This window comes from Labeo rohita, chromosome 25, assembly GCF_022985175.1.
Source record: "Labeo rohita strain BAU-BD-2019 chromosome 25, IGBB_LRoh.1.0, whole genome shotgun sequence".
Lineage (NCBI taxonomy): Eukaryota > Metazoa > Chordata > Actinopteri > Cypriniformes > Cyprinidae > Labeo > Labeo rohita.
The window spans coordinates 17,171,091-17,183,283 of NC_066893.1; the positions used below are offsets into that span (position 1 = coordinate 17,171,091).

The following is a 12,193-nucleotide window of genomic DNA, read 5'->3' on the forward strand; positions in this document are numbered from 1 at the left end:
CATTTGGACAGGAGTACAGCTATGATTGCTGTTAATGGCATTCTTGTGCTCTGTCCAATTTGGATATAATGCACAAATCAAATTCTCAGGTGCTCATTCATGCCGACGGTTGACGGATGAACGCGAGCATTTGATCTGAGAGGTGGACGCGTGTGCTTTGTGGCCTAGTTGCAAATGAACACTAACTGAATTAACAGCCTGTTATCGCCGCAAGGCTCCTCACATATTCTGCGGGTTATCAGAGCACTGGAGAAGAATAGAGTGAGAAAAGACATAATAAGAGGAGCGGGAAACGTGTTTCTTTCCCTCACCTCATAATATGCTGAAAAATTGTGTCATTATTTACTCACCCTCATGTTGTTCTAAATTTGTGTTTTTTTCTTCAGTGAAACACAAAATAAGATATTTAACAGAATGTTCACGCTGCTCCTTTTCATACAATGAAAGTAAATGGTGACCAGAGGCTGTCAGACTCCGAAAATCAGAAAGAGCATTATGAGAACTACCAAAAAGTGGTCTATATGACTCAAGTGATATATTTAAAGTTTTCTGAAGCCATATGGCAGTCATTTAAAGACATAAGAATTTCAAAATATACCAAAATTGAAATTAGTGATTTTCCCACTTCACTGCAGCTCTCAAATCTCATTCAATTCTATTCAAAAATGCACTTCCAGTACAAATGTTTACAGATAATGTACTCACCCCTTTGTCATCCAAGATGTTCATGTCGTTCTTTCTTCAGTCGTAAAGAAATTATGTTTTTTGAGGAAAACATTTCAGGATTTCTCTCCATATTATGGATATCTATGGTGCCCCCGAGTTTGAACTTTCAAAATGCAGTTTAAATGCAGCTTCAACAGGCTCTAAACGATCCCAACAGGCTCTAAACGATTCATACTTGTGGGAACCATTGAAGTCCATTTTATGGAGAAAAATCCTGAAATGTTTTCCTCAAAAAACATAATTTCTCTATGAAGAGAGAAAGACATGCACATCTTGGATGACAATGGGGTGAGTACATTATCTGTACATTTTTGTTCTGGAAGTGAACTTCTCCTTTAAGAAGTGGCATGGACCATTTTGTTGTATGAAACAGAGCAGCAAATTGTTAAATAAAAAAAATAAAAATAAAAGTGATTATTTTTGCGCACAAAAAGTATTTTTGTAGCTTTATAACATTACAGTTGAATCACTGATGTCACATGGACTATTTTAATGTCCTTACTACCTTTCTGGGCCTTAAACATGTCAGTTGCATTGCTGTCTATGGGTCAGAAAACTCTTGGATTTCATCAAAAATATCTTAATTTGTGTTTTGAAGATGATCGAAAGGTCTTACGTGTCTGAAATGACATGACGGTGAAAAATTAATGACAGAATTTTCATTTTTGGGTGAACTATCCCTTTAAGTTGGCATGACAGTGAATGAGAACATGTTCAAAATGTGTGTTAGTGTGTAGACACTCACATGGCCTGTCCTCGTTGGGTTTGCTTGGGATCTCTTCCACGCATTCTGCTGGGAACCAGCCTACATTCCCTCGGGCACTGCCTTCCCAGAATCCTCCTTCTCCAATACTGAGAACTACGTATGAGTAAGTCAGCAAAAAAAAAATATATAAAACACTCTTTTGCAGTCCTATATATGTTACACATGCAGCTCTTTTACGATCATTTCGCTCATTCTCATTACTCAACAGCCATTCTGACCACTATGGATGTGTATAAACTTACAGATGCCAATATGACATATCAGGCCTATGCTGATTTTACCTAATGAAGTCTTTACTCTTATCAAATGAAACCTCTCTAGTTCGTCTCTTTCTGTTTGTGAAGTGTTGCTAGCTCTGGCCAGGCATCGGCTGGTGCCGAAGGGCAGAATCTGTGAATTCTTGCCCTCCATATGGCAGGAGAAACTGCACTCCCTGCTACAAACCAGCTTTTCCCTGCATTTGGTGCACACTCTCCTAAAAATGTCCATCAATAACATATGGTTTAATTGAGTAAAGTTAAACTGAAATCATACATTTTTTTAAAGACAAATGTACCTTTGACTCTGTCGTTCTTATACAATGCGATTTCTCCCTCGCCCTGTGGTTGGTAAGACTTGACCACCACATAGTGTCTTCCTGGCACGGCACTGTACAGCTTGCGTTTGGACCCTGGAGTGTCCATGCCGGAGTAGGCATCCCTGTTGGCACGGGGACTGGTGGGAATAAAAGAAGCAAAAAATGAATACAATATAACACACACACACACATTATGTTTCCATGTTCTATGGGGACATTCCATAGGTGTAATGGATTGTATACTGTACAAACCATATTTTCTATCGCCCTACACCTACCCTACAACTAAACCTAGCCCTCAAAGGAAACTGTGCACACTCTTACTTTCTCAAAAAATACTTTTTCTGCACGATTTATAAGCCTGTTGCCTCATGGGGACCTAAAAATTGTCCCCACAAGGTCAAAATTTACCGCTATTACTATCCTTGTGGGGACATTTGGTCCCCATAACATTATAAATACCAGGTACACACACACACACACTACCAGTCAAAAGTTTTGGAACAGTAAGATTTTTAATGGTTTTTTTTTTATAAAGAAGTCTCTTCTGCTCACCAAGCCTGCATTCCTATTTACAGTAAAATTTTGAATTTTTTACTATTTAAATTAACTGTTTCTTGTTTGAATATATTTTAAAACGCAATTTATTCCTGTGATTTTAAAGCTGAATTTTTAGCATCATTACTCCAGTCACATGATCCTTCAGAAATCATTATAATATTCTGAAAACATTTATTATTATCATGTTGAAAACAGCTGAGTAGAATTTTTTTCAGGTTTCTTTGCTAAACAGAAAGTTCAGAAGAACAGCATTTATCTGAAATATAAATCTTTTATAACATAAATGTCTATATCATCACTTTTGATCAATTTAAAGCATCCTTGCTAAATAAAAGTATTCATTTCTATAATTTCCATAATTTAATTGGTATAGTGTATAATGTTAGAAAAGTTTTATTATTATTATTATTATTATTTCAGATAAATGCTGATCTTTGGATCTTTCTATTCATCAAATAATCCTGAAAAAATGTACTCAACTGTTTAAATATTGATAATTGTAATAATAATAACAATAAATGTTTTTTGCAAATCAGAATATTAGAATGATTTCTGAAGGATCATGTGACACTGAAGACCGGAGTAATGATGCTAAAAATTCAGCTTTGAAATCACAGGAATAAATTATTTAAAAATATATTAAAATAGAAAACAGTTATTTTAAATAGCAAAACTATTTCAAAATTTTACTGTTTTTGCAGTATTTTGGATCAAATAAATGCAGGCTTGATGAGCAGAAGAGACATATTTAAAAACATTAAAAATCTTACTGTTCAAAAACTTTTGACTGGTAGTGTATATATATTAAAATATTTACCTAATAAATATAATACATATACACAAATATGTTGTTTTTATACATCACAAATGCTAACAATTATGTGATTATATTGATCATATTTCTGATATATTTTTCTAAAATATTTATATATTACTATTAAATCAAATAATGTTTGTGTATGTATATATATATAATTATAAAAATATTAAATATAGTACATAGACACATTGTTTTTATTTCAAATGATATATGTATCACATTTCTGATATATTGTTCCTAAATTTGTTCGATGTGGGTTTAAATAAACAAATACTTACATTTTAGAACTGAATTATATATATTATATATATATATATATATATTATATTATATATATTATGTATATATAAAAAAGCAAACAATATTTATTAAGGTGAGGACTGAGACAAAAAATATTCTCAAATGCTTTACAACCTCAAACATGAAGTTAGTTCACAAACCTCTAAGCATGCATTTAAAGGAACTTAGATAAAGGCAGGGAGGTTAAGGCCCACTAAATAGTCTAGCAATGTCTATGGTAAGTATTGAGACACACTAGTATACTAGACCACAGCTATTAAAAGTATAAGGGCTCCCTCTGCTGGATAGACACCATACATATACATTAAAGCCAAGATGTGTTCCTAGACTTGTGTCTTACAAGCTGAAATTTTGAGTCTAGCCTTGGGCCAGGCTGAATCATTAACTTATCCAGTGACGGCTCACAGGAAACATCACCTCTGAAAAGCAGCTGAGCCCTGTCCTGAAGTGACTCAGAGTGTAACTTCATCCACTCAGTGGGAGCAGACGGCTCACATCCAAAAAAACAAACAAAAAAACTTGTTCTCCAGAAAAATGCTGACATTAAAGACTCAACAAAGAACAGTCCCGACGATGTTGTTAATGAAGGTGTTAACGAGGGCGCGATGGACCTAAAAATAACATTCAAACTCGCACTGCAAAAGAACATCCAGTTTTCAGATGACATGCATAATCTCAGAGGCACATATCCTTATTTTCCCTGCTTTCAGTTTAACATATAAATGCAAGCCCGGCTTCATATGAGGGCCACGAGGATGGCCAAATGCAAAGCAACATTTTTTTTATTAAAATAAATAAAAAAAAATCTTTATTTACATTTTTATGCTTAGTACCATTAAAACAAGTGAACAGATAGATAGATAGATAGATAGATAGATAGATAGACAGATAATACTCAAAAATTACGATACAAATTATACATACACACACACACAAATACAATACTTTTTAAATGTTATTTAAATATCTTTCTTAAATTAATTGTTCTTACATAGAATATATATAGTATTATTAATATTATATTATTCAATATTTTATCCACATTTTATTTTACACACACACACACACACATTAAAATGTGGATACATTTGGATATATCCAAAACACACACACACACACACACACCAAAAACATATTAAAATATTATTTAAATATTTTTTAAATGTAATTTAAATATCATTTTTAAATTAATTTTTATGTTAAATTATTATATATAGTATTATATATTATTATCATTATTATGTTATATATACTTATATATAGTATATATATATATATATATATATATATATATATATATTATATATAGTATAATTAATATTATATTATTCAATATATTTGATCCACATTTCTTTATACACACATTAAAAAGTTATTAAATGTTATTTAAATATCACTCTTAAATTAATCTTTTGTATATATATATATTATGTTCAATCTATTTGATATTTTATTTTATATATATATGTATGTATATATATATATATATATATATATATATATATATATGCACACACACACACACACAAATGTGGATGAAATAAATTGAATAATATAATAGTACTTAAAAAATTTATGATACAAATTTATATATAAATGTGTGTGTGTGTGTGTGTGTGTGTATATATACATAAAATGTGGATAAAATATAATAACAATAAAAATAACAATAATACTTGACAAAATATGATAAAAAATTATATATATATATATAATATATACACACAATTTAAGAAAAATAATATTTGAAAAATAATATACTGAATAATATAATACTAATACTTGAAAAAAGAAATATTACAGAAATAAATATTATAGAAATATTATAATACTATATTTTTATTTTACTTATATATATATTTATATATTTTAGTATTATAATACTATATTTTATTAACACATTCACATATATTTGTTTCTTCATCTATCTATTTATCTATCTATCTATCTATCTATCTATATATGGTGAAAACATTATAATATAAATGTTCAAATATTGGGTTAAAAAACAACGTAAAAATGTTGAATAAATCAGGTTTAAAAGAAAAATACTGTGTATTCACAGAGCTGATTTCTGGCATTTTGAAACCTGGCTGTCCATGCTGTCGGTCTAAAACTCATATGGCATCATCGTGCCAGCAACTTCCTGTTCACACATGACATGCCCTACCTCACAACCTCTCAAGGTCCCGTGGCATCTGGCGACTTCAGCCTATAGGAGCAGGTGAAATTGGGACAAAGCACCTACATATGCCCTCTATGTGCCTCCAGCTTTTTTTAAGCCTCCACTGAGACCCTCTCAATGTCACCGCCCAAAGTCAACACACCCAGATTAGCCTTCTTACGTAATAAAGCTTGACGAAGATGATACAGATGTCATGTGCTTTTTTGGGAGCCCGAAAAGTGTTTACGCGCTAAACAGTCCTAAACAGATACACCTGGCTTATTACTTTAAAATGAGAAATGTGTGAAAATTGTAATGATGAATGGAGAATACCAAAAAGTGGTAACACAAACTGCAACAGCTGTGAGAAAATAACCATACGAAATATGATGCAAACAGCACTGTGCCACATTTTAAGAGCAAACTAAATAGGCTGCACATCATCGCAAAATTAACTCTCAGCTGCATTAAACTGCAGCAAATCTGTTGAGCCAGTCAGAAAAAGTCCACAGCAATATTTTAAGCATCAAAACACCAGAAATATCACTTACTTGAATAAGCACAGAATAGAAACAAAATCCTAAATTATATTGCTTGCCGATATCTAATAATCAGCATTCAAATGGTCTCACATACAGAATCTACACCAGCTGGAAGAAAAACAAGCATATTTCAGCAAACCATAAATGAGTGGCTTACTCATTTAGAGCACCGCCTATGGCAGCCAACCGGTCTGCCAATGCAACTAGCTGTCAAAACCTAGCAGCGAAGCTTTCTTATCCAGCTTCATCCAAAGACAATTACATAAGCTGCGCTTCGCATCTTATTTTTGGAGAAAAAAAGCAAAAAAGAGTTAATGTGGGCTGAGGTATTTATGCAAAACAGGGAGGAAGGAAACAAGGCCAGTAAGTGTTAGAAATCGGTTCAAGCGCTGCACGTATAGTCACATCCACAGGTCTATTTTTAATCAAGCTCGAAGGAAATAAGGTCTCAACATCTTACAGATTTCAGAGCAGCAATCAAAATATGACCAGGGTGGCAGATTAGCTGCTACGGCAAACACTTGGCTAGCACGTAGCTGCGTGTTCGTACAGTGAAATTATGTTTATATTGACAGCTATAGAGTTAAACTTAGCTCAATCTAAATCGGGCTTCATTTAACACTGTAGGAGTTCATTAAACACTGGTAATTTTACCGGGGTCCGGCTGTGTGTATTGTTTATTTGATTAGCATGTTGTAGGCTATACTGTAGGGTTCAAAATACCGGATGCATATCTAACAAAACTGTTATTCAACTTGTTTAAAAGCATTACACACTAAGACTTTATGAACAGAGTTATTCATTTTTAATGATGAAGTAGTAAAAATAACTTCAAAATGCAGTTTTTTTTTTTCAAATCGCTGAGTGGTAATGTTAATGCTAATGTGAAGTCATTATGCTAACTAAGAAAGCCAGGAAATATGAAATGGCATCATGGCAAAATGATGTCAGTGTGCTACAAGATTAGAAAATGTTCTTCAAAATATCATTCATGATTTTTTTTTTAAGAATCATCCACAGCAGCCTAGTCATACTAGGCTACATATAATTATTTATTTTCTAAAATACAAATAAAATATTCAATTTCAATTATCAGTTTGTTTTATAGTAAGTATTTAATAATAATACTTAATACATTTTATAATTTATTTGAAGTATACTTTAAACATATTTAATAGATGTTGTGTATATGAGTTTGTATATATATATATATATATATATATAGATAGATAGATAGATAGATAGATATAGATAGACAAATAGATAGACAGACAAATAAATTCTGTAATTTCTAGAATGAATAACCTGAAAAATCTATAATTTATCTGTCTGTCTGTCTATCAATTATTAAACACATTTATTTGTATAAAATAATGTGTGTATATAATATTGTGTGTGTGTGTGTGTGTGTGTATATATATATATATATATAATATATAAAATAAATGTATTTAATAACATATAGATAGATAGATAGATAGATAGATAGATAGATAGATATTTCAGATTTTTAATACAAAAAAATTATATAATTTTATATTAATTATAATATTGTATATACGCATATATATATAATTTTATGGTAATATTTTTATTAATTTGTATATACACATGTATTTTACACACACACATTTACATACATTTATAAACAATACATATTTCTAATATAATAATAAAATATTAATTTCATTATATAGATTTTATAATACTAAAATTCTTAAATTAAATATTAAATTAAATTATTATGTGTGTGTATAATTATTACATATAATATATATAATAATATTTACATTAATTTTACATTATGCATTTGTATATATATATATATATATATACATACATTTATAAACAATACATATTTCTAATATAATAATAAAATATCAATTTTATTATATAGATTTTTAATACTAAAAATTCTTCTAAAAGTAAATATGTGTAATATTTACATTAATTTTACATTATGCATTTGTGTGTGTGTGTGTGTGTATATATATATATATATAAATTACATATATTTATATACAATGTATAATTCTAATATAATAATAAAATGTTAATTTTATTATATAGATTTTTAATACTAAAAATTCTTCTAAAATTAAATATTATATATAATATTTACATTAATTTTACATTATGCATGTGTATTTGTAAATATTATATGTGTGTGTGTGTGTGTGTGTGTATGTATATATTTTATATATATGTGTGTGTGTGTGTGTGTGTGTGCGTGCGTGCCTGTGTATTCACAGAAATAATTAAATATTATACTTTTTATTATTTATAAAATAAATGTAATTAATAGATAGATAGATAGATAGCTAGATAGATAGATAGATTTTTAATACTAAAAATGCTATAATTTTTATATTAATTAAGTCTGAGTATGTATATAGATTAGATGTACATAGATAGATTGACAGATTGTTTTCCTTGGTTTCATAAGTCGTATCCTGTATGTGTTTCTGGATTTTTATATGAAAAGCATCACAGACTCCCACGGACAAAATACCATTGATATACCATCATGATATACAGTTTTAGATATTATTTATTGCAGTCCTATAGTATTCTTGCAAGTAGCTTAAAAAACCTTGAAAAAACCTATATGTAAATACCACATTACTTGTTTACCCAGGTAGATCTTCAAAACAACTCCAAACAAGCTGCATTCTGTATCTACAACATGACCTTTACTGGCACGAGACGGAGCGTCTCGTATTTCCCTTGTTTATAGCGGTTGACAAATGGCAATATGACGCTACACCCGACTACATCTGCTTCGGTTCCATTCTGAGCCTCTGAAGAGCAGCCACATTATCTAATACACCACGGAGTAGAAGCCACATAGAAGACACATAGACACCGACCGAAAGTGACACACTCACACATGTACACACACCATACGGACATAGCCATAGCAACTGCTGCTGTAACTAAGGAATAGCGTTCCATCTGAGCCGCACATGCAGGCACGGAAGCCAATGATATTTCCACGGGTTCGACACTGGCACTAGCTGGAATTGAAGACCCCTGGTTTCGGAGCCAAAAGACCAGATGTGTAGTCTTTGTTTTCGCATGTTGTCCGCTTTTATTTAGGCTGCCCCGCATCGCCCATCGTGAAACACGTCTAGCACAACAAACCAATCTATATAGGCTGCAGCGTGAGAAACGAGAGGAGAACAGGGTCAAATACCAGAGGAGTTAATTCTTCCTTTTTAAAATGACATCTAATTAGAGGAGTTTTTTGCAGTGGAAGTGAGTAATTGGCCTGGCCCACTTACTGTACCGAGCCTGCTCTCGCGCTAGAACCCCTGTTGAGTGACAAGATTCGCACACCCACCGACACACATGCATGCGCGCGGACGCACACAAGCGCACACACACTCATGCACACGTGCACGCTGAACTTTCACTACATGACGAGCACCCACGCATGCATTCACTCACAGGGAAATATATATATATATACATGTATGCATGGCCACACACACACATGCTCTCTATCTTTCCGAGCAGATTCTTGCCTCTCTCTGTGGCCTAATTGTTTGCCAAGTCTCCATATTGCACCTTTGTATTTTGCGCTTCTGCATCCAAAGTCACAAAGCTAAAAAAACAACAGCCTGGGCGTCTGTCCAAACCCATCCTGAATCAGGTGCATGTCGCATTGCAAATGCAACCAAACCCTGGCTGCTCGGGTTATTTTACAGACAGATGTCCAAATATTTGTCGCTTTTCCTTTTCAAGGCCACAAGCAAACCTCACGGGTTTCGTAGGTAACACCGCACAGATAAAATGCGTCTAGTCTGTCGTCACAAGTATAATTCAATGCTAATGTCACATAGCTGTCACTATTTGTTCACCCTCATATAGTTCCAAATCAGTATGACTGATTTCTTTTGTAAACCAAATTAGGAGAAATTTAGAAGAATGTCCCAGCTGCTCTTTTTAAAGTGTCAAAACATAAGCAAAGTAATATATAAATTGTCCATACCAAGTGTTCTAAAGCCATAGAATAGGCTAGTTTTGTGTAAAACTATGAGAGTGAGAAAACAGAACAGAGTTTTTGGGTAAACTATCCTTTTACTTTTCTAACAACTCATTTGTGCATGCAAATTATTTTTATATATCTTTCAGTATGTATTATTTCTATAAATTAACCTTATATGTGACACCAGACCACAAAACTAGTCATAAGGATCAATTTTTACAAATAAATAAGCTTTCCATTGATGTATGGTTTGTTAGGATAGGACAATATTTGGCTGAGATACAACTTTTTGAAAATCTGGAATCTGAGGGTGCAAAAAAATCGAAATATTGAGAAAAAGTTGTCCAAATGAAGTTCTTAGCAATGCATATTACTAATAAAAAATTAAGTTTTGATATATTTACGGTAGGAAATTGACAAAATATCTTCATGGAACGTGATTTTTACTTAATATAATAATGATTTTTAGCATAAAAGAACAAGCGATAATTTTGACCCGTATTGTTGGCTATTGCAACAAATATACCCGTGCGACTTATGACTGATTTTGTCCTCCAGGGTCACATTTAAAAGTCATACTTGTGTAAAAGAAACTATAGGAGGTTTCAAAATATTCTTTTATCTCTACAATGCACTTTAAAAATTAATAGTTCATTCATTATTCATTAAGTCACCAGGGGAAAGACTGTTCACTTAAAAAAAAAACACTGAATAACGCTTACATATTAAATATTCACTCAATGGGATATTTCTTCTTGTTTTCCCTAACAAATGTATAATTATGGTATGTGTTTTATCTGTGTTAAATTGTATTTAGGCGATAGTTCACCCACAAATGCTAATTCTGCCATCATTTACTCACCCTTTTTTTATTCAAAACCTCTTTTTTTGATTCTTTTTTTCCTCTCAAGAACACAAAAGACGTTATTTTGAAAAGTCAGGTTCTTGTTTGTTGTGTGGGACCCCACTGACTTTCACTGTATTGACAAAAACAGAAACATCCTTCACATAAGAATGAAATTTATACAGGTTTGAAATAAGCTGTCTTGTAATGTGGAATCCAAGTTGGGCCTCAAATCCATTTTTAACTACTCAGCTTTCCATCTCTGATACAGTAAATAGAGATCTAAAGGTCCATTCACACCAAGAATGATAACTATAAAAATACTGTAACTACATATCAGTGTCAAAACACCAGACATTAATGTTCTCTTTATTATAGGTATGAACTGCAGTTATATTGTCTGCCTTTTCAAATGCTCAAGCTCTTTTTAACGGTAGGTAGATTTTGATTTGCCGTCAATGTTTTCAACCATTCATCAAATGGAAAAAATCATTCTGAAAGTGATTCCACTCATACTGTTCCTCTGTTTTGTTATCTTTACAGTTGTGGTGTGAACTTCACTATTCTTATAGAATTAGAACGAATTTCAAAATATTATTGTTATAGTGTAAACAGGCCTTAAAGGGATAGTTCACCCAAAAATGAAAATTCTGTCATTAATTACCCTCATGTTGTTTTATACCTGTAAGACCTTTGTTCATATTCAGAACACAAATTAAGATAATTTTGATGAAATCTGAGAGCTTTCTGACCCTGCATAGATAGCTACGCAACTGACACTTTCAAGGCCCAGAAAGTTAGTTAGGACATTGTTAAAATAGTCCATGTGATATCAATGTAATGTTACAAAGCTACAAGAATACTTTTTGTGTGCAAAGAAAACAAAAATAATGATGTCATTT

The 12,193-nt window shown here is 31.8% G+C and overlaps 1 protein-coding gene across 1 annotated transcript in view; it reads right to left on the bottom strand.

The window, feature by feature from the left end:
- Positions 1–12,193, bottom strand: part of shank2b (SH3 and multiple ankyrin repeat domains 2b) — a 122,148-nt gene that overhangs the window by 48,259 nt on the left and 61,696 nt on the right. The window contains exons 12-13 of the mRNA XM_051099366.1: positions 2,049–2,206; positions 1,472–1,585 (exon numbers count right to left, since the gene is read on the bottom strand). Coding sequence (XP_050955323.1) covers positions 1,472–1,585; positions 2,049–2,206 — 272 coding nt within the window. The remainder of the gene's footprint in view (positions 1–1,471; positions 1,586–2,048; positions 2,207–12,193) is intronic.